The following is a 23,198-nucleotide window of genomic DNA, read 5'->3' on the forward strand; positions in this document are numbered from 1 at the left end:
TAACGCCCTCTTTCCTCAGTACAAAACAGCATTGTGAGGGCATAGTTTGGTAAAACTTGTGCCAAGTACAAGGTTCTGAACTTAATGCTCAATATACACAGGAATACGTATTTAACTTTTGCAGGATTTGTTTTGTATCATTTGGCTTCTCCTTTTCTTCTTAGACAGTTTTTCCTCTGAAAGTTAGTCTTTTTTTTTTTTTTTGGAGTCAGCCTGGTGTGTTGTTTTATGAAATTTTCCTTCATCGTTATCGTTCGCTTATAACCTGAGACTATTCTGTAATTTCTCCAGTGTTTAGCCGGCGGCTGGCAACCATGCAGCCTTGGCCACTCCATCCAGAAATCACTAGCGCGCGTCCCCACGCCCGCCTAGGAGGTTCTGTGGTGTTAATAATCTTAAACTTAGCCTGTATCTTGACATCTCACAAAAAGTACTTACTCACAAATTATTACACATCGAGAAAATCTGTCATCTATTCCGGAAAGTGCTTACAGTCTGAAACTTAAAACCCTGACGCTGGGGGCTTTGAGCAACTTCATACGAATCCCTCAAGACTGTCCCTCGGAGACGCCCTTAGGCGGTCTTTCTTTTTACGTAAGACACTACACTAGTTTTCCGCTCACACGCGGTTTTTGAATCTTTGGGGCTCAAGTTTCGGGATGCGGAAACGCGGGTGCACCACTCATCGCCCTCCCTCAGCCACAAGTCGTGAAGCTCTGCGCTCTGCTTGGAGCCCCTCCACCTTGCTCCCCTCTTTGCCCGCCCTCTCCCCTCCTTTCCCTCCTCCCCTTCCCTCGCATGGCTCCCCGAAGCTGTGCGCCTGCGCTGTCGCTGTCCTTTCCTGGATTTAGAGGCGGGCCCACATCCCCGGCCCCGCCCCTCGCCTGGCTGGCCAATCCTGGGCTCGGACCTGGGCTCGTCAGAATGGCGCCGTGGCGGCCTGGTGCCCGGATGTCCGCTGCCTGAGGCTCCGCCCCGCCACGGTCTTGTATCCTTCCGGCTTCGTCGTGGAAGGAGGACTGCGCCTCGTCTTCCTGAAGGTGGGGTTCGGGGAAGGCCAGCCCGCGGTCACGCCGGCTGTGGGAAGGGAAAGTGGGCTTCCCTGGCTTCTGTTTCCGGGTGCTCGGGGCGTGGGTCGAGCGGGGATCGGACCAGGGATCAGGAGGGCTTCCGGAAGCGCCGCGGGCGCTCGACGGGCGGGAGTTGAGGAACAGGCCGGCCCGCGCGGCTGACTCGCTCCGCGGAGGCCCCACCGCGAGCGCGCTTCTGGGGGTTTCCATGGTGACAGTAAACAAGCCTCAACTGCCTCAGCTACAACTGCCAAGTCCCCGGGGTTCCACCCTCCTCTAGGTGCTCTGAGCGCCGGCGAGGTTCCGGATGTGAGTGGGAGCGTGGAGACAAGGAGCCCGAGGTGAGGGTCGCCACCCGGGTGGGCTGGCGGCCGGGCCCTTCGGGCGTTGGATCGCGGGCGTGGGACTTGGCTTTAGAAAGGACCGGTGCGAGGAAGGAGCCGCACACCTGTAGCCGTGCGAAGGTTGCCCCGGGGCTTGGGGCCGCATAGCCGGGGTTTGGAGTCCATGTGCGAAGTGGAGAGTATGTCTGACAGCCCAAGTTGGGGAGCATTACTGACGGCTCTGGCCGCGTGGCCGAGGTTTGCGGGCGGGGGTTGGAGGGTGGGGAACGACACGGGATCCGAAGTCTGGAGTCACTCAGGTAGAGGTCCGGCCGCGGGGACTGAGGTGTAGGGGCGGTTCACCGCGTCCGAGGCACTCGCCGGGGAGAGCGGCTTCCCGCCCAGGGCCATGCCCGGAGGCTCTGCTCGCACGCGGCGCGGCCGACGCGGCATGTTTGGGGGCAGGGCGGAGCGTTTACCCCCCGCGGCGGGACTCGCTCGGCCGTCCGCGGTAGGCCAGGGCGCTAGTTGCAGTTTTGAGAAAGGAAAGCGGTGCTCACGTGGTTGGAGGCGCCCAGAGTTTCACAAGACTGGGAGGGACGACTCCGCCCTCCTCCCACTCCTGGCCAGACCGAGCCGACCGCCTCTTCCTCCTCGTGGCGGCCGGGGAGTACTAGGCACTGGTCTGTTGATCCGGGACCTCGGAGGTAGTGTGCTTGCGTTTGGGGGTGGTGGTGGAGAAATCTTACCTAGGGAGGCCGGTCGGGTGTTTGCTGTAGTTCCATGAACTTTTGGATGTGTTTGTAGATCTTTACGGTTCTGCTGAAACTTCATGTGGGTCTTTCCGGCCTTGTCTCGTGCGCGCTCCCCCCGAGCGTTCCCGATGTGACCGGACGCTGGCCCCAGCCGCCCTGCGCATGTCTGTGAGGCAACCCCACGTGCTCCATAACACGGAGCGCCCTGCACTTTTCCTGCCCCAGATCCCCGGGGCACAAGCTAATGGGCTCCTACCTGCCACAACTACTTGCGACCTGTCGCCTGCGAATGGGTCTGCCGGGTGGTTGTGCGAGCGCCCAGCGTGGCAGGCTGCCATGCGGCTGTGCGGGTTCAGTTTCCGGAGACTGGGCAGTGTGGCTTTGACTGCCAGAACCTTGCAGAACAGAGAGGGCTTCTTTCGTTTTTTTTTCTTTGTAAATTTTTTTTTGAGTTTTTGCGTGATGCGTTAGTTTTAGAAGTAAGACAACAACGGTTCTTCCAAGAGTGGGTCACCGACATCCAACTGAGGTCATTGTGCTTGGCAGCTCGAATTCCTATTAAGTGTGGGTTTTGTTTTGTATTTTTTGCTGGTTTTTCCAGACGGTTCCTGTGTAGTCGTGGCTGTCCTGAAACTCACTTGTAGACCAGACTTAGACTGGCTTTGAACTCATCTTTCTGCCTCAGCCTCCTAGTGTTGGGATTAAAGGAGTGCGTCACCATGCCCGGCAAAACCGGGAATTTTTTAAATAATTAGAGTCATTTAATTGATCAAGTCATAAGATGTATTACTACTTTGGATCTTTTTAAAACTTTCCTTTGTGTGTGCTGCTGAGTAGAGTTCAGGGAAATACGTGGGGCCAGTCGTTTCTTCCGTATTGTGTTCAGAGATTGAGCCCAAGTCATCCTTTCTGGCAGTGAAGGATCTCGATCTGGAACTTTTTAGAGTTAACTAATGCTTATGAGTTTTTAGTAAAAATAGAAATAACTCAGTTTTTGGGTAAACAAATAGGTCAGTGGAGAAGTGGTTTTGGTGCTAATTTTTGACACTATTTTCATTATAAAGCGGAAGGTTTATAGTTCCAGAGAATGTTAAGAAATTGGTAGTGAGAGATTTGTAGTTTATTCTGTTGTGCACGTAGACTTTTGATAGACAGTTTCTCTGTTCCTAGCTGCCCTGAAACTATGTAGAAAAGACTAACTTTGAACTGAAAGGATCACCTGCCTTTGCTGGGGTTATTCTGCTTAAATGCCCAGGCTGGCTTGAAAACACAGATCTGCCTGCCTCTGCTTCCCGGATGCTGGGATTATATGCATGCAGCACCAACGCCAGCTTCATAGATTACTTTTAAACAATATTTCCATTCAGTGTGGAGTGAACTTTTGATCTTCCTGATTTTTGTCTTCAAAACCTCAATTACAAGAGACTACAGGAGGGTAACCACCATAGAAGTCTTTTGAGGGGTGGGGGCAGGCTCAAGTAGCCCAGGCTGGGTCTCCAAAGCACTGTGTATAGCCACTAGATTACTTAGATTACAGGACCACTAATAGGTACTGGACATGGTAGGCAAGCACTGCACACCCACTGGATCAGATACCCTGCCCCATTATGTCAATTTTTTTACCTTTTTGTTTAAAATTGAGTCTTGCATTATATACTCATGTTTCTGTGTGGGCCAAGATCAAGGCAACGCTGGGTTACATAGTGAGTTTGAAGGAAAAACCTAGGCACCTTGACTCTAAAACAAACAAGTAGACAAAGGTTAAATTGTGTTTTTTTTTCCTTTTTTTTTTTTGAGGTAGGATCTCACTATTGAGCTTGCCTGGCAGGGAGCTTACTATTAACGAAGCTGGCCTCAATCTGCCTGCTTCTGCCTCCAAAGTGCAGTGGATTGCTGGGATTAGACGTGTTAAAAGTGGTGCACACGCCTTTAATCCCAGCACTCGGGAGGCAGAGGCAGGCGGATCTCTTGTTCTAGGCCAGGCTGGACCCACAGCCTCCAAAACAATACAGAGAAACCCTGTCTCTTAAAAACCAAAAAAAAAAAAAATGGGCACACCTTTGATCCAGGGGTATGAGAGGCAGAGACAGATGGATCTCTAGAGTTCAGAGGACAGTCTAGTCTATACAGAAACACTCTTGAAAAAACAAAAAATCACAAACAACCAAGAAATAAAAAACCCACCATTCATTAAAAATAGAAATAGCTTAAAAGAAAATACTAGGTTCATCTGCCATGTTGCTAAAGCTATGAGAATCTTGAGGTAGAAGAGTCCAGTGGCATTTCCCACATTAGTGTAGCTAGGTCCACTACAGCATGAAATGTTTTATAAGCTCTTTCTGATTGCATATATGTGACAACTGAAGATAATCTTGTTCTTAATCCCAAGCTACAAATGAGAAAATGGAGACTCAAGAAATCACCAGGGACGCAATTGGAATTGGGACTTGGGTCTGACAAGGACTGCCTTCCATTGCTTAGGGCTCCTGTCTCCAATGTAGTGTTAATGGAGTGCTCTGGGGTCTCAGAAGAGGAAGAATTAAACTCAGTTTAAGACCACCATAAGGGTGGGGGGTGCGCCGGGGAGGAGGGAAGGGAGAGGGAGCTGGGATTGACATGTGAAGCAAGCTTCTAACTTAAGGAAGAAAAAAAAAAGACCACCATACTTAACCGGGGCCTTTAAATGCTAGGCAGATGGTCATACTAAGTGGCATTAGTTTTCCATAAATCAAGACAGGGTTTCTCTGTATTTTTTGGGAAAAACTTACTTTTTAATGTATATGATACACATGGGTAAGTGGGTGTGGGCATATGTACCAGAACATATCAAGGTCAGAACAGCAGCTTTTGGTTTCCTTTGCTACTCCTGGGCCCTGGGATAGATAGGCTTTCCACAGATGCTTTTTATCCTAGCATCCTTTTCACTTGGAAATTGTACTTTGGTTTTGAGACAGGGTCTATATTGTAGACCAGGCTGGCCTCAAACTCAGGTCCCCTGCCTCTTGAATGCTAGGATTAAAGGTGTGTGTATCATCATGCCCAGGCTATTTTTTGATTTTTTAAAAATGTGGTATTGCCCTATATCCCAGGCTGTCTTCAAACTGAGGACTCTCCTGCTTCAGACTACCCTTCCGGTGCTGAGATTGAGTGCAGGATAAGTGTGGGCCACCCCATGCAGCTGGCAAGTTTGAGGTGGAGCCAAACAAGGCTCTATCATCTGGTAGGCAGGTGTGTTACCAATCATATAAATGACTGTTTATTCTGGTACTAATAGAGGTACATTACAAGCCACAAATGGTTTATCTTTTTATTCTCAGCTCTTTATTTTTCCTATAAATTGGTGGTTAACCTTTGTAAGTGCTTATTGAGACTGTGGTCCTAACAAGCACTCTACTGGTTAGTGTTCTCTCTGTTATGTAAAGCTTCTGTGTCTTCATGGGGGGAAGAGGGTTGAGAGGTGCATGTTTGTAGCCCAGTAATCCTGTCAGTGCTGGTGTTAAAATGTAGTGAGATTGGTGGCTCACACCTTTAATCCCAGCACTCAGGTGGCAGAGGTAGGCTGATCTCTTGAGTTTGAGGCCAGCCTGGTCTAAATAGCAAGTCCAGGACAAGCTCCAAAGCGATACAGAGAACCTTGTCTCAAAAAACAAAAAAAAAATGTAGTGAGATTATTATTACAGTATTGGTGTTAGTCTTTTATATCCTCACATTAGTGGGAGCCCTATAGACTTGTGTCTAGTTTTTTCTTGACATACCATTACTTTAACATTTAAGTTGTTAGTATGTGCTGGGCAGTGGTGAGTTAAAGACCAGCCTGGTCTACAAAGCAAGACCCAGGTCAGGCTTCAAAGCTACCCAGAGAAACCCTGTCTCAAAAAACCAAACATTGTTAGCATGTGCTTGTATATTAATAGTTTCATTGTTTCTTCATAATTATATAGGCCTTTTCATATTCCTTTTTGATCCTTTTCCTTTTCCCTCCTATTCCCTCTTCTGTGTTGCCTGTAGTACCTGTATATTTCTGATGTTCCAAGGACGTAACATGGTCTTGAGTGAGGGAACAGCATATGATTGATTACCTACAAAAAATTTAAGAAATGATCTTATTTCATAGTTTATCTCCATTGATATGTGCTAAGTTGTAATGCTTTCTTTCTTTGTTTTTAAAGACAGTCTTACTATGTCTTGTAACCCTGACTGGCCTGGCACTCAGTTCATCCGCCTTTTGCCTCTTTTCCCCCCCATGACTGGGTTTCTCTGTGGCTTTGGAGACTGTCTTGGAACTCGCTCTGTAGACCAGGCTGGCCTCGAACTCAGAGATCCGCCTGCCTTTGCTTCCCAAGGGATTAAAGGCGTGTGCCACCAATGCCTGGCCATGGTTGAACTTTTAATGGATTGATTACTCTAACTTGATGAATGCTAACTGCTTTGTGTGTTGCTAGGCTTGAACTCAAACTTTTTTAGGACTTTGGAATTTGCCTGCCTAACTGAAATTAGTTTGTGAAACTAAAATCTGAAGGTGGAAAAGTAGTTTCAGTTGATGAAATTTAGTTTATAAAGTATCTAGCCCTGGGTTAGGAGGTTTGCTCTTTAAACATAGACACATAAAGCACTAGGTGTGAAGTATCCCATCTTGTCTATGGCTTAGGAAGTGGGGTTTGGAGGGACAGGTCAGCCTAGGTTACAAGAGATTCTCTTGAGCCAGTTGTGGTTCAGGCCTTTTTAACTCTACTTGGTAGACCGTTTGAAGACTGACCAATCCCAGTGTAACTCTAGACCAGACCAACGAAGTAGACACAAATGCTGGCGTAGACACAAATGCTGGCAAGAGATAGGCGGGGAATGGAAGATTTTCGTGGCTTAACCAGATTTGATTCTGTGGTGTCCAAGATAAACACATAACAATCCTGCAGGTAAAATACTCCCAGACTAAAACAGACTTTAAAGGGGCCTTTTAAAGACCTCTGTAAGAACTTGATTTTTACATAGGACCCTGGTTCAGTTCTAAACATCCATATGGTGACTACAGTCATCTGTAGTAATGTGGTGCATTTGAATAATACAGCAGACAAAACACACATGAAAACGTATTCTTCAAGACAGAAGAACTCTGTATCCCTGGCTGTCCTGGAACTCTATGGACCAGGCTAGCCTTGAACTCACAGATCCCTTTGTTTTTGCCTCCCAAGTGCTGCCCCTAACCCCAACCTGGCAGTCTACTCTGTACCTCCCTACAGGGTTTCTCTGTATTGTTTTGGAGGTTAGCCTCTTAACTCCCAGAGATCCTGCCTCTGCCTCCCTAGTGCTGGGATTAAAGGTGTGTGCCACCAACACCAGGCTAATTCTTTTAAATCTTAAAAAATAGGGTAGTAGCCAGGCGTGGTGGTACACACCTTTAATCCCACTACTTGGGGAAGGCAGAGAGAGGCAGGCCTGGTCTACAGAATTGAGTTCCAGGACAACCAGGTCTGTTAAACAGAAACCTTGTCTGGAAAAAAAAAAACTAAAGGATGTTTAAATGCTTTAGATGCTTATATTTTGTATTTTCCCCTTGATAAAATACTTAAGGTCTTTGTTTCAGGGAATGTTTATTAAAATATCCAAGGCATTTGTTCCCTGAAAGTGCTTTCATTTGAGGTCCCTGGGTGGTAGAGCCACTGTTAAGTATACAGTCGTGGTTCTTAACTCTATTCTCTTGCATCTGTTCATGTTCCCCTCCAGAGCAGTGTATTGGGCTCCTGTAGTAGTTACATGAGACTTGGTATTTGGTTTTTTGTGGACTCCTGAGGAGAACACATCTATCCTTTTGTAAGACCAGGTCTCTTGGACCACAGGCATCCTGAGCCTGCTTAGTTCTGTGACTGACACTTTGGAAAGAGTTACAGGGAAGTTTTTAACAGGGATGGTAATCTAGGAGTCTACCATCTTTTCAGTTGTTTCTTTAGCAGAACTCACCACATACTCATTTCTCACTTTGCTATGGGGAGAGAGGTACCAGTTAATATAAATGATGGAATTTCCCACAAAGTCTAATAGCAATACTGTAAAGAGAAGCATTTTCCTTTGAGAGAAGCCTTCTGGCCAGCCTGGTTCTAGAGCCGCATCAGTCCCAAATAAACACACAGGAGGCTATATTAATTATGAAGCTGTTGGCCTTGTTTCTTACTGGCTAGCTCTGACTTAAGTAATTACCCCATAATTGTTAATGTAAGTATTTCTCTTACGGGAGAGGTTTCCGGGCTTCCTACTCATGGCGTTACATCTGGACTCTGTGTTTCTCCTTCCCAGAGTCCTCCTGGACTCCTAGTCCCACCTATCTAGATTCCTATTGGCCCAACAGTGCTTTATTGACATGATCACAGGACTTTCAGGTGCATATTCAGAACAAAGCAAGTTTTGGAGGTTGTTGGGACTTGGGGCAGCATGAGAAGTATCCTGGATACTAATTGCAAAGTCAGCCTGTCTTCCTTCTTTCTTTTGTTCTTCCTTTCTTTCTCTCTCCCCCCTTTCCTTTATTTAATAAATAAAATAAAAGGGACCTTAACGGCATGGAGCTCCATTGCAGGAACCACAAGCACACTGGATTGGGATGCCTCTTGTTCCCACCTTATGCTGCAGGATAATACAGGTGCCCACTCTCTCACTAATGCCCACCCATACATGGGCCCTGAAAAAATACTAAAAAACCAGGCCCAGAGAAGTAGAATTTCTAGATTTTCCAGAAAACATATGGTAAGATCTTGTGCCAGCTTCTGGTGAAAGGGTGCACATGCATATAGAGCACACATGCATCAAACTATTTCATAAGATTTTTATTATTTTTATTACTTTGGTTTTTGAGACAGGAGTTTCTCTGTAGCTTTGGACCCTGCCCTTGAACTTGGTCTGTAGACTAGACTGGCTTCAAACTTACAGAGTTCCACCTGTGTCTGCCTCCCCGGTGCTGCTGGGATTGAAGGCATGTGACACAAACACCAGGCATGTTTCTTTTTTTTTTTCCTTGGTCTGTAAATATACCTTTCTTTGCTCCTTTCTCTCTTCCTTGCTTCCATATTGGAGAGGTCACTAGCCAAATGCGCTCGCGCGCGCGCACACACACACACACACACACACACACACACACACACACACACACACGCAAGCCCAGAAGCACATGAACAAAATTTGAAATTAAATTTAGTGTACAATAAACTAACAGAAAAATACGTACTTCAAGGGAGGTGGTAGTAGAAGAATCAAGAGTTTTAAGGCCATCTTAAGATACAGACCATGACTTAAAAAAAAAACACCAAGAGACAAATTGGATCACCTTCATGGAAACAATCAATTTCCCATTGGCTTCAGGATACAAAATGCCATACTAGAGTTCTCAACTGTAGACTTCTGTGTTGCTGAGTGTGTAGCTAAGGCAGACTTGATGAACTCATTATCCTGCTTGAATCACCACAGTCCTGTGCCACCATGCCTCAAATTTAATTTCCTTTTGTGTCCGTATACAATCTCTTCTGCAGTGTTCCCTTACAGAAGAAAATGTATGACGGAGCAGTAGTAGGATTTGCCTTAAATCACAAGTCAGTTAACTAAAGAAGGTATTACATTCAGCCACACACATTGGTAAAATGCATACCACTCACAATGAACAAAAATTTTTTTCAAAGCAGTTGAGACCTGGATAGTGCTCTTGCTAGAAACAATGAAAATTTCTGTTTTCTCAGCTTTGGGACCTAACAACAGGAGGGCCTATTACATGGCAGTGTTGGTGGGGTTGTTGAGACACAGGGTTTTTCTGTGTGACTCTGGCTGGCCTCAAACTCAGGTCTGCTTGCCTATGCTTCCGAAGTGCTGGGATCAAAGGCATTCATATTTAAAATTTTATGATTTTGGGGTTTTTAATAGGAATGGTCTCTTGTAACCCCTTGGTTGGCCTGGATTCCAGAGGGTGATTTTGAACTATTTTATGTATTGAGAACAGTCTTGCTGTGTAGCTTTGACTGGCCTGGAGCTGCTGTGTAGACCAGACTGGCCAGTGCCCCTGAGAGCTGGGATTAAAAGCGTTGGCTTCATATCCAACTAATTTTTCCTTTGGAGGTCAGGATACAGCCAGGACACTGTATCAAAACAAAAAAAGTAAATGTAGCCAATGATGACAAGAATTTACAAAATGGGAATATAAAATTGTTTTAGGAATATAATTAAGGTGGTCAGGCTTGACAGCATCATCATCATCTTTTTTTTTTTTCCGAGAGGGTTTCTCTGTGTAGTTTTGGAGGTTGTCCTGGCACTGGCTCTGCAGACCAGACTGGCCTCTGTGAGTTCGAGGCCAGCCTGGTCTACAGAGTGAGTTCGAGGACAGTTAGGGCTGTTACACAGAGAAATCTTGCTCACAGTTATCCGCCTGCCTCTCCCTCCCGAGTGCTGGGATTAAAGGCGTGGGCCACCAACGCCCGGCTCATCATCTTTTTTTAAACAGGGTTTCTCTGGCTTTGGAGGCTTCCCTGTAATGAGCTCTTATATACCAGTCACAGAGATCCTCCTGCATGCCCCACCACTGCCCAGTGATAGCATCATCTTTACCTGTAGAGCCGTTTATACCGTTTTCTGATCTTCTGTCTTTACCACCCTAGATATTTGGCTGCCTCAGTTACTACCATCCTGGGTTTTTATTTGGTGGTGGGGTGGAACCCTGGATTTAGGGCTTTTGAGGATTTATAAGCAAATTTGGAATTGACAGCATTCTTACAATGGACTATTTCAAACAAATATGGTAAATTTTTATAACGAAACCAATGGTAGACATTTTTCCTACATTGTAGGTAATTTCCAGACAAAACTCCAGTGTCTTACCAACTTATTTACAAATTTTTTGATGTGTCTGTTGAAAACAACTGTGTATAGCAATGTATGAAATGTTGGTCACTTCCCACAGAGGACAGAAAAACAGCCTGACCTGTGTATAGGAGCCAAACCCCACCTAGCCTCTGGGAGAACGGGAAGAGAGGAGACTGACTTTGAGATAGTGTCTTCCAGGTTGACTTGTCGTTTCCATAAGAAACTGGTCTACAGAGCGAGTTCCAGGATAGCCTCAAGCAATACAGAGAAACCTTGTCTCGGAAAAAAAAATCCTGTTTCCTCAGCTTTCCAAATGTTGGGATAACAGGTATATGCCACCACCTAATGACCCCAACTCCTTTATTTTGGAATACATACATACAGAAATTTCTTGTGTTCATTTGAACCAAGATTTCAAAACTGAGCCTCAACCTCACCCTGGTGGTATAGAGGCAGGTGTTATCTCAGTTCGAGGCCAGCCTGGTCTACAGAGCTCGTTCCAGGACAACCCGAGCTACACAGAGGAAACCCTGTCTCCAAAAAAGAACGAAAAAGTTCAAAACTAATTTTAAATTAGCTGAGTTGGTCTGGTGCTTAGCATGGAGTCCTGGATTTAATGCACAGCATCCCATAAAGCCAGTCATGATGGAGAGCAGACTAATCCCAGCATTCAAGAAGCCTGGACAGGAAGATTGCCAAAAGCTCAGCAAAATCAGTGGTTCAGTTGAGCTTAAGCTCTATATTGAGTTGGAAGTCAGTCTCCACTGCATGGAACCCAGCCCCTCCAATCAAATATGCGCTATGCATTGTCTTTGCTATGCTTTTAAGTCTTGTTATTGGAGCTGTTACTAAAACAACTTTGTCCTTAGTACTGAATGAACATTGGTATTTTTGTAAACTTCTTTCTGTAAAGTTGAAGTTATCCAAAAAGACTAACAAGGAGGGTGGGGGTGTTTGGTGGCTTTAATCCCAGCACTTAGGAGTCACAGGCAGGTGGATCTCTCTGAGTTTGAGGCCAGCCTGGTCTATAGATCGAGTTCCAGGACAACCTCTAAAGCAATAGAGAAACCCTGTCTCGAAAAACAAACTAAAGCATAAAAATTTGAAGCCATCACCAGCTTCAGTCAATAACGGTTCTACTTGTTTCATATTTCTCTTTAGTTGTAGAACATTTCTGTAAGCTTTTCCAGTCTTTACAAGAAATAACCTCAGTGACAACATTTTTAGAGTATTGTGTGTATGCGATGGGAGGGGCTACCTCTACAAGGGTGATTAGGTCATATGGTTCCTGTGGATGGAACCCAGTTGTCAGGCATGGGAGGCTAGTCCTCTCTCCATTTCACTGGGCCCTCAAAAATGTGTGGCTGCTGGTGCCTCACTTTAATCGCAGCATTCCAGGCAAAGGCCAGTCGAGTTGGAGGCCAGCCTGACTTACAGTGGGAGTTCAGGACAGTCTGGACTGTTACAGAGAAACGCTGTCTCAGGGTGGGAAAAAGCCCTTGAAACACCCACTCACTGCCGAACCCACTTGTTTTTTTTTCGAGACAGGGTTTCTCTGTGGCTTTGGAGGCTGTCCTGGAACTCGCTTGGTAGTCCAGGATGGTCTCGAACTCACAGAGATCCGCCTGCCTCTGCCTCCCGAGTGCTGGGATTAAAGGCGTGCGCTACCAACGCCCGGCTGAATCCACTTGTTTTGAATTAAAGTACATTTTGTTGTTGGGTACAGGTTTTAGAAATTTTAAAACATTGTGCTCTAACAGATTCAGTGGACAAACACCTTGTAGTACTAGGAAATCAAAGTGAGGTGTCAGCCACTAGGGGGCAGGGGCACTTTTGTGTGTGTGTGTGTGGGGGGTTTCTCTGTAGACCAGACTGCCATCAGTGTGCTGTCTCTGCCTCCCGAGTGCTGGGATTAAAGGCGTACGCCATCTACCGTCCAGCAGGAGTTGGTTTTAAAGTTATGTTTCAGCATGGAAAATAACCGTAAGAAAATGGAGTATTGTGTGTCGGCAGGTTTCCATTCTGTAGTATCCCAGTCCAAGGTGATTTAGTTTTTACTGGGCTGAGTGTTCTCCGCTTCAGTGCGTTACCGTTCCCCCCCGCCCGCCAAACAATTTGGACTTTGCCCAGGTGGCTCCCCTGCTGCTTTACCGAGAACTCGGCGAGAAGTCTTCCCCTTTCCTTTCCCTCCTTCCCCCATTTCCGGCGCTGGCCAATCGCACGGTTCGCGGGCCACACCTGCAGGCACGCTCCTCTCATTGGTGACTTATTGGCGGGCCGGCAGGGCACTTCCTTTTCTGCACCCCGTGACCTGAGTCCGACTGCCGCCGTAGATCACGCGGTTTCTGCTTCCCGGACTCCGGACCTGAACGCCCGTCCTCGGCGTGGTGAGAACTGCTCGGCCCTCGAGCCTTGAGGTTCCCGGTCGCTTTCTCGACCTGGCGGCCTAGAAGTTTTCCCGCTTCGAGTCCTTCCACTTCGGCCTGCGCGAGTTCCTACTCGAGCTTTCTTCCCCTCCCCCACCCATCCCCAGAGGCTCAGGAGCCTCCCATCCCCCGCCCCCGCCCGGAAGCTCCCGCCTGAGCCCGCGCAGGCCCCGGGGCGGACCTTCCTGCCCGGCCGGCGCTCTGAGTGCGGCGCGATCGACTACCGGGTGCAGGCCGCGGAGCAGCGTCACCTTGTCCTCGGCCCTACTTCCCGCCAAAACGCGCGTCTCTAGGGGCTCCTCTCCGGCAGAAAGCGTTTGCCCCTGGTCATTTGAACTTCCATTTCAGGTTGAGAACAAAAAGAAGATGCACCTGGACTTTCCCCGGAGCTCTCTGCGTTTTTAAAGCGTCGGGTGGAGTTGATTCGTAAGCAGCGTTGCTTACTGAAAGTAGAAGTCACTTCTGCCTTCCTCCGTGGTAAGTTTTAGAGCAGAAAACGCAGGGACGTGGGACTTTCTTCTGCCCCAGCTCTCATGCGTTTAAAAAGTAGAACTTTCTGAGTAAGAACCTGTCAGGACGCGCTCCCGGTGCTCCTGAGGTTAAAACTCACAAAATGGAGGGAGGGTGAGGGCGTGTTCTCAGCGAAAACTCCGGCGACTTCCTGGAACACAAAGATGCGTAAAGGAGGAGGGTGCCGGAGGGTTCCCACCGAGCGGGCCCTGAACAAAAGAACTAGGTGGGTGGTGCTTGATCCGCCCTGTTTGTTCGCCAGATAAACTTAACTAGTTCAGGATTCAAAGGGCGCACCTCGTTTATCTTCCCTGGATCTACCTGAAGGCAGTGAAAATCCAGTCTAACCAGTATCACCGAGTCTCAGCTTGGAATTTTTAAATTTAGAAGTGCATGTTCACTAGCTCCAAAGTTGGGAAGTATGTTTAAGAGCAAGTGTAAGCCTTGGCTGGGTACAGTATTACGAGCTAGTCACCCGGAATTGTGCAAACGGTTCCAGCAGCACGTCCTACAATTAAATCTTCGGGTGTACGAACAGTTTCAACGAGATTCATCGGCTCTTTACACTGAGCATGTTTCCACAGCTCACATGTTCACAGGTGTTGTGCCAGTGGTTTAAAGTAGGTCTAGCTGACAGCTGCTTGCACTATGATGTCTCCAGGGAGGCCTCAGGTATTGTATACCACACTGAAAGTAGAAGACTGGAGTAATATGGTGCAAAAATAGGGTGTACTGTCTTTCACAGGCAGGAATATAGATGAATTTTTTTGAAATAAAAACCTAGTTCCTGAGTGTTGGCAACTATTGCTTTACCAGGTTTCTAACAATTGCCCCTGTAGTGTCCTACATGATAATCACAGGAAGTATGAGACAAATCGAGTTTAAGACAAACAAGCAAGGTGAACTATCGTTTCCAAAATGTAAAGTGCAGCTTAATTATCAGAGGTTCTTAATTTTATAGGATTCAGCTCATGTCCTCATTGTTTGGGAACAACTTTAACTTTGTCAGATTGGTTTTGGTTAGGATTATATTAGTGAATAGTGCTTCATTCATCATGATAAGTAGGTCAAAAGTCAAATACCAAAGTCATGTAAATTAAAAAAGAACCACCCAGGAAGGTCATGCTTGGGTGTTTCAAGCTATAACAGCCTTGCCTAGGTGCAAGGTTTTTGTCATGCAAGTTTGTCAGAAAGTGTTACCTAGCTCCTTGATCTCACCTCATTTCGATTGGTCTCCCTATGTGTAATCTCTGCAGGTAATTTATAGCTAGTTCTCTGCTTAACAAGTGTGTTTGCTGATGTCCTCTACCCATGAAAAGATAGAACAATAACATGGGGACCTGTTAGTCCTGAGGCTATAATAAATGTCTAGTTGGACTTGTGAATATTGCTTTCACTGAGTACAGTTCCAGGAGTTCCCCTCTGTAACGATAGTGCATGGATTCTGAGGCCACGAGACCAATCTTGGGTTTTGTGTTTTGTTTTTTAAAGGAAAACTTGTACCTTCCATAAGTGTTTCCTACAGAAGGCACCCGTGGTGGTTCTTTAAGGTAAGCTATTAAGATAAGTCAATGTAAGTTAATTGGTTTAAGCAAAGTTTAGTTTCCTTTGGAGGCTAAAACTGACATAGTTTTAACTGTCCATTGAATTTGGTTGCCTTTAATCCCAGCAGCTGGGAGGTTAGAGGCAGGTAGATCTCTGTAAACCTAGCCTGGTTTACAGAGCCAATTCTAGGACAGCCAGAGCTACACACAGAGAAACCTTGTCTTTGGAAAAAAAAACTAGTAGAAAATTGAGGAAAAGGTGTAGAGGTGGTGGCACACCTCATTAATCCCAGCACTCAAGCAGAGGCAGGCAGAGAGAGAGATCTGTGAATTTGAGACCAGCCTGGTCAATAAGAGCTAGTTCCAGAACAGCCGCCAAAGCCACAGAGACCCCCCCCCAAAGGAGTAGGTGTTCAGGAAGAATGATTTGTTGCCCTGTTGCCTAAACTTTAATGAGGTATCTAAAGTAATTCTTCTGAGTTCTTTATGCATCCTTTGAGTCTTCAGCCTTGGCTGATTTGTTATAGCTAGTTAATCCCTTGCTATTCTTTGGCCTGCTGTAGTTTGTGTCCAGTCTGCTAAGGATGAGGACACAGGACAAAAACAGTCTGTCCTAATTGGTGTCCTGTGGTTTTGAAGACTTCTTTTAGATCACAGTAGAGGGTATTAGGAAAGAGTGGACAATCAGATAGGTTGTAGAGAATAGGGAGATGTTTTGAAAAGGGGCTTAGACCTGGAGGATTATCAGGATTTAGCTAGACAAGGTTGGGCAGAGGATATTTGGAGGGAGAGTTAATTACTATGTGTGTCAAATCCTCCAAGAAACTGGGGAAATTATATAGGCACTAGGAGGAAAAAAGGAAATGTTAAGAGTTAAGAATATTTGTAATAACCATGGGGAATAGGTCTTATAAGTGGGACATTGAAGTAATTGGGTTGCAGTTGTTATTAGAGAAATTTACAAGACTGTAAGTAGCAGCAAATGGGTTCTTATTGAAGTTGAGAGGAACTAAGAATATGAGAAATCACATGTGAGAGGAATGCAGAAAGAGAAGGAATTGGGACCAGGCCATGTTATTGTACAGGGCTGTGTAATTTCAGCTACTGGGCGCTGGTGAGGCAAAAAGACTTTATGGTCAGCCTGAGCAACTTGGACATAGTCTCAAAATTGAAACGTTTAAAAGAAGTTGGAGATGTATGTACAGCTCTATAGTGGAAGTTTGCCTGTCATGTGGAAGGCCCTGGTTAAGTCCCCGATACCACAAAAAAGGAAATACTTCAGTCTGAGAATAGAGATAAGGAGTCTTTAAAACTTTATGATGTGAAAAGGTACCTTTTAGCTTTTCACTGTAAGAAAGCTTTGCCCAGCTATAGCTAATGGAAATGTTGTTCTAGGCTATGTTTTTGGGTAGGTTGTGCTTTTGATCATTTGAGATGGATTTGAGTCCTGGCTATCTTGGAACTAGTTCTGTTAGGTGAAGCTGGCATTAAATGCACAAATCAACTTCTCAAAGACTGGGATTAATAGTGTGTCCCGCTAGGTTGTGCATATATTAAGTGTGTACTTTGCTTAAGGTATTTTTTGGTGGATTTACTGGAATGTAAATGTTTTTGAAATTTTATTTGTATTATATATATTGGTGTTTTGCCTGCATGTGTGTCTGTGAGGCTGTCCAGTCTCCAGGAACTGGAGTTACAGACAGTAGTGGCTGCTATGTGGGTGCTGGGAATTGAACTCTGGTCCTTCTGGAAGAGCAGTCAATGTTCTTGAAGTTTTTGTATATATAAGTAGAGACTGTAATCATTCGAAGGTAGTTTGGTTTTAAGATTAAATTATTGTGTATACACTGCAATGAAGTAGGCCACAGCCATAGAAGCCTTTATTTCAGCAGCCAGAACCTAGGAGGTAGCAATAATACCCTTTATTTAATCCTAGGATTGAGGGTTAAGAGGTAGAGCTCTGAGTTCAAGGCCACCCTGGGATACAGGAGATTGAATCAGTCTCAAAGAGTAACAGAGCTAAGCATTGATGGTGCATGCCTTTAATCCCAGCAGAGGCAGGCAGATCTGTGTGAGTTCGAGACCAGTCTGGTCTACAAGAGCTAGTTCCAGGACAGCCTCCAAAGCCACAGAGAAACCCTGTCTCGAAAAACAAAACAAACAACAAAAAATAGTAAGATCATTCATTCTCCAGCCATCCCGAGGAGAAGGCAGCAGGATCAAATCAGCCCATTCATCCTGAGTTAGTGATAAGAGCTAGTGGCCTGCTACATTGCTTTTCTGATCTTCAGCTTGAAGCCTGAGCCCCAAAATGAGTCTCTGGGCCTTTTTTTTTTATTAGTATTTATGTTCATGTTACATACAGCATTCTACCTCTATATGCCTACAGGTCAGAAGAGGGCACCAGATCTCATTATAGATGGCTGTGAGCCACTGTATCTATGAGCCATCTCTTTTCCAGAATGCTGAGTTTTTTGTTTGTTTGTTTTTGTTTTTGTTTTTTCAAGACAGGGTTTCTCTATTGTTTTAGGAGGCTCTCCTGGAACTCACTTTGTAGACCAGGAGTTTTTGTTTTTCAAGACATGGTTTCTCTAGCTTTAGAGTCTGTTTTGGCACTCATGGTAGAACAGGCTGGCCTTGAACACACTTAGATCTGCCTCCCAAGTGCCTGGATTAAAGGTGTGTGCTGCTGGGACTAGAATAGTCAATAAACAGGCCTCTTGAAGATTGTACAGAAAGAAAAGGTAAAATCAGCAAGTAGCTAGAGGAAAAACTGGCCAGAGAAGGCCTTATTAAAGGGTGTTGGGTCAATAGAACAGACTTTCTGGTTTGAACCCCAAGCAATTCCTTTTGTTTATAAGTTCTTATAAACTTTGTGGTCTTGCTTCAGTTGATTTCCTAGAAGTAGAGAAGAGGCCAAAGCTGCCCAGGCATCTGAAGAGGTGTCCCAACAGCAGGCAGCTAGAGTATAGTGGCTTTGTAAATGTTTGTCTATACATATCTACTATCACTTTTTTTTTTCCAGTTTTGAGACAGCCTAGTATAGCGTAGATCTTATGTCCCACCTCCCCCGGGAAATAAAGAGTCTATTTCACTAAGTTATATTATCTCACATTGAACTTACTGACCTGTTCTGGACTTCCGAGTATCTGGTTATTACAGTCACTGTGCCAGCAGTTCAGACTTTGTGTAGTGTTTGAGGACTTATGGATAACCTGAGGGCAGCTTTACAAGAGACTGGCTGATAGATAAGGGTTGAGTGCTCCTGCCCTCTAGTGGATAGAGACTAGGTTGCAGCCTAATATACATGGCACAGGGCATCCTTTGAAAACAAATGGACTGGTTCAAAATAGCTGAAATCCAGGAGAAACGAGTCTAAAGACATCTTTCTTGGGTTTGGTGCTGCTGAGCCACTCAGTACATCCAAGGTACAAATTAGCAATTAAGTGGTGCAGTAAAGAACTATATGTAAATCATTTATTGGAGGGGCTAAAATGATAACAGGGAAAACATAGTGGCTTATGTGGAACAAAGAGAAAGAAATCGTTTAAAGGAGGGATCAAGGCTGTTCACAAAGCAGGAGGGAAATAGCATTTGAGATTTTTCACAGTGAGTTTTCACATAGATATAAATTATTACAGGCAGTAGGGTCTAGGGATGGGTCTGAGGAGTTCCTGGAAATCATTGGAGGTGGAAACCAAGAACAAGTAGTAGATTTATGGATCTATTCCAGTAGGGTGAAGGGATAGCACATTCTCCCATTAAAAAAGGTATGAACAGGTGTGTGTCCCTGATGGCAGGAGTTATATGTCCTGTCCATATACATGTACACTGATTTTTAATGAACAAGTGCCAGAACTGCATTGTGAAGTTAGTTAAGTTGTTGCTACAGGGGTTTTAGGTAAAGCTTAGGGTGTGGTAACTATTAGGTGCCTGCAACCTTAATTCAACTTTTGTATGTACATGTTTATGTCCCACTCTCCCTTACAGCTTGCACTATCTTTATCTTTATGCCATAGGCAAGGTGACTCTGTGTCTATATTAGTCAATTTCCCACTGTTAAGTAGTAGTGCCTTTAGTCCCATTGAACTATTACTGAGCCAGGATGGCATTCTTGTCATCTCCAACCTGGTGTAGATGCAGGTAAGTAGAATTTTTGTCAGTATTTTAAAGTTAATGGTAAAATGTTGTTTCATATGTGTAAGACTAAAATTTTGGTTAAATTAAAACAATTTTTGAGATGTTTCTGTAGTCTAGGTAATTATAAGTAGGTACCCTGTGCTGACCATGAATTAGTTCTTCCTTTTCTTCCCTTGGTTTTAGGTGTGCACTACCTTGCCTTTTCTGGCTCTTTATTTTTTATATATTTAGTCTATTTTTTAGTGTTTTGACAAGGTATGGATATGTAGCCTTGGCTGGCATAGGATTTGCGCTGTAGAGATCCCACTTACCTCCTTCCAGGTGTGCTATCACCCTGGGCCTGACTTTTATTTACTTTTGGGGGGGGCTTTTCGAGACAGGGTTTCTCTGTAGCTTTGGAGGCTGTCCTGGAACTCGCTTTGTAGACCAGGCTGGCCTCGAACTCAGAGATCCGCCTGCCTCTGCCTCCCGAGTGCTGGGACTAAAGGCGTGCGCCACCAACGCCCGGCTTTTATTTACTTTTTAATGTATTCTATTACAAGTGTGTAGATGAGTATGCACGTAGAGGTAGGAGAAGAGTCAAGGCTCCCCACTGATTTAGGACTCTCAGGGATAAAAACTGCAGCTCATCGGGTTTAAACTCTCTTCTTACTATCCCCTCGTTTTATTTTTGAGACAGTCTTATGTCAGCATGTAACTTAAAGATGACTGGAACTACTTCCTGACCCTTTGATTTCTGCTTGCCAAAAACATTTGGGCACACACCTCTATTCCCAGGATTTTGGATACAGAGACAGGTTCTGAGTTTGAGGCCAAGGATAGCCAGGACCACACAGAAACCCTGTTTCAAAACAAAACTTTTACATTGGTAGGGTGTTGACTTTTTGCAGTGATAGGTCTTTGCTTTGCTGTTGACTTAAAGCTGTCATTTAAGTACACTAGTTACAGAATTGTGACCCACCCTGGTCTTTTGTTTGATCTTTTTGATAGCACATAAGAGGAATACAGTGTCTTTTATGGGGGGTGGGAGTGGGGGATATTTTCAGTTTATAAGGTTTTAGGGCCTATCATGTAGATCAAACTCTTGGTACACTTTAGCCCAAGCTAGTCTAGAATGCAGAAACTAGACTGATTGGAACTCCGAAAACCACATGCCTGCGTCCACCAACTGTGATTAAAGGCGTATACTACCAGTCCTTACTTTCCATCTATGAAATGGAGAAAAACGTATCTGAATAGCCTTGCTATGTATATTAAATGAAATTTGTATAAAGGAGGTTTTATTTTGTTTTTTTTTTTCTTTCAGCTACCTAAAATTGCCCAAGCTTGTGTGACATCAGCTCTGTCAAGTGTCCATGATGCTGGGCCCTGAGGGAGGTGAAGGCTATGTGGTCAAACTTCGTGGCCTACCCTGGTCCTGCTCAATTGAGGACGTACAAAACTTCCTCTCCGACTGCACAATTCATGATGGGGTCGCAGGTGTTCATTTCATTTATACTAGAGAAGGCAGGCAGAGTGGTGAGGCTTTTGTTGAACTTGAGTCAGAAGATGATGTAAAATTGGCTCTGAAAAAAGACAGGGAAAGCATGGGACACCGGTATATTGAGGTGTTCAAGTCACACAGAACCGAGATGGATTGGGTGTTGAAGCACAGTGGTCCAAACAGCGCCGACAGCGCCAATGATGGCTTTGTGAGGCTTCGGGGACTCCCGTTTGGATGCACAAAGGAAGAAATTGTTCAGTTCTTCTCAGGGTTGGAAATTGTGCCAAACGGGATCACATTACCTGTGGACCCGGAGGGCAAGATTACAGGGGAGGCGTTCGTTCAGTTTGCCTCACAAGAGTTAGCCGAGAAAGCTCTAGGGAAGCACAAGGAGAGAATAGGGCACAGGTACATTGAAGTGTTCAAGAGCAGTCAGGAGGAAGTTAGGTCATACTCAGACCCACCTCTGAAGTTCATGTCTGTGCAGAGGCCTGGGCCCTATGACCGGCCTGGCACAGCACGGAGGTACATTGGCATTGTCAAACAGGCAGGCTTGGATAGGATGAGGTCTGGTGCCTATAGTGCAGGCTATGGGGGCTATGAAGAATACAGTGGCCTCAGTGATGGCTATGGCTTCACCACTGACCTGTTTGGGAGAGACCTCAGCTACTGTCTCTCAGGAATGTATGACCACAGATATGGAGACAGCGAGTTCACAGTGCAGAGCACCACCGGCCACTGCGTCCACATGAGAGGGCTGCCCTACAAAGCAACGGAGAACGACATTTACAACTTCTTCTCTCCACTCAACCCTGTGAGAGTTCATATTGAGATTGGCCCTGATGGAAGAGTGACGGGAGAAGCTGATGTTGAGTTTGCCACCCATGAAGAAGCAGTGGCAGCTATGTCGAAGGACAGGGCCAACATGCAGCACAGATACATAGAACTCTTCCTGAATTCAACAACAGGGGCTAGCAACGGGGCTTACAGCAGCCAGGTGATGCAGGGCATGGGAGTGTCAGCTGCCCAGGCGACTTACAGTGGCCTGGAGAGTCAGTCAGTGAGTGGCTGTTACGGGGCCGGCTACAGCGGTCAGAACAGCATGGGTGGATATGATTAGTATAGTAGGAGCATTTGAGTTACTTCAATCAAAAATTTCACAGGCAGCCAATAAGCAGTCAAGAGCAGTTTAAACTCTAGAGGAAGCTGGGGGACCCACTTTGCACCATGAGTTTGTGAAAATCTGGATTAAAAAATTACCTCTTCAGTGTTTCTCATGCAAACTTTTCTTCTAGCATGTAATATTGAGTAAACTAAAACTATTTTCTTCCGCTTTTCTCAATTAACATTTTTGGTAGTATACTTAAGAGTGATGTTATCTGAGTTAAGTAGTTAAGTATGTTGAGTGGATCTTTAAGCACACCACAGTGAACACACTGGGGACATGTACTTTTCTGGAGAACTCAAGGTGCTAGATCCCTGATGCAAAGAGAAGCATTTCTCATGTTCATTCTAGTTTATATTTTCATTTAAATCTTTAGGTTAAGTTTAAGCTTTTTAAGAGTTAGTTTTGAGAATTGAGACACAATACTAATACTGTAGGAATTGGTGAGGCCTTGACTTAAAGCTTTCTTTGTACTGTGATTTCCTTTTGGGTGTATTTTGCTAAGTGAAACTTGTTAAATTTTTTGTTAACTAAATTTTTTTCTTAAAATAAAGACTTTTTCACAATGACTGGCACAGCTTATCTCCTCAGCAAAAGGCAGCAAACTGGATGGTTGAAAAGGATTTGAAAGTAGTCACGTTAGCTTCGTGGGGGTATCTCAGGTCTGTAATCTTAACACTCGTGTGGCCCAAGCAGGCCAATTGCCATGAATTTGAGGTCATCTTGGTCTATATTGTTTAGGCTGGCAGATAGACCTAGTTGGGCATCTTTTAAAATGAAAAGTACATTGTAGAGACAGTGACTATAAACAGTCCAGTGTTCATGAGGAAGCACATAGTTGCTGCCACCTGTGATACGTATATTATATGCGATTGAAAAAATCTAGACCTGCTTGTGCATTCCACCTATAGTAAGTGCACTACATGCATGTGTGGTGTCTGAAATGACAAGAG

At 45.2% G+C, this 23,198-nt stretch overlaps 1 protein-coding gene across 4 annotated transcripts; it reads left to right on the forward strand.

Annotated features, from left to right (window-relative positions):
- The first annotated feature begins 911 nt into the window (after positions 1–911).
- On the forward strand, positions 912–22,814 carry Hnrnpf (heterogeneous nuclear ribonucleoprotein F). 4 transcript variants are annotated; one of them, XM_005066080.4, is made up of 4 exons: positions 912–1,040; positions 13,752–13,880; positions 15,405–15,463; positions 20,904–22,814. In XM_005066080.4, the coding sequence occupies exon 4, from the start codon at positions 20,953–20,955 to the stop codon at positions 22,198–22,200; it is 1,248 nt and encodes a 415-aa protein (XP_005066137.1). In that variant the 5' UTR covers positions 912–1,040; positions 13,752–13,880; positions 15,405–15,463; positions 20,904–20,952; the 3' UTR covers positions 22,201–22,814. The 4 variants fall into 4 exon arrangements, with proteins under 4 accessions (XP_005066137.1, XP_005066138.1, XP_012965892.1 ...); XM_005066081.4 differs by lacking the exon at positions 912–1,040 and adding an exon at positions 1,278–1,411; XM_013110438.3 differs by lacking the exon at positions 912–1,040 and adding an exon at positions 2,013–2,100.
- The last annotated feature ends 384 nt before the right edge of the window (positions 22,815–23,198 follow it).

The sequence above is a fragment of the Mesocricetus auratus genome, unplaced genomic scaffold, assembly GCF_017639785.1.
Source record: "Mesocricetus auratus isolate SY011 unplaced genomic scaffold, BCM_Maur_2.0 Super-Scaffold_100676, whole genome shotgun sequence".
Taxonomy (NCBI): Eukaryota; Metazoa; Chordata; class Mammalia; order Rodentia; family Cricetidae; genus Mesocricetus; species Mesocricetus auratus.

Coding starts and splice junctions, on each gene's coding strand:
- Hnrnpf (XM_005066080.4), top strand. CDS start 20,953: ATGATGCTGGGCCCTGAGGGAGGTGAAGGCTATGTGGTCAAACTTCGT.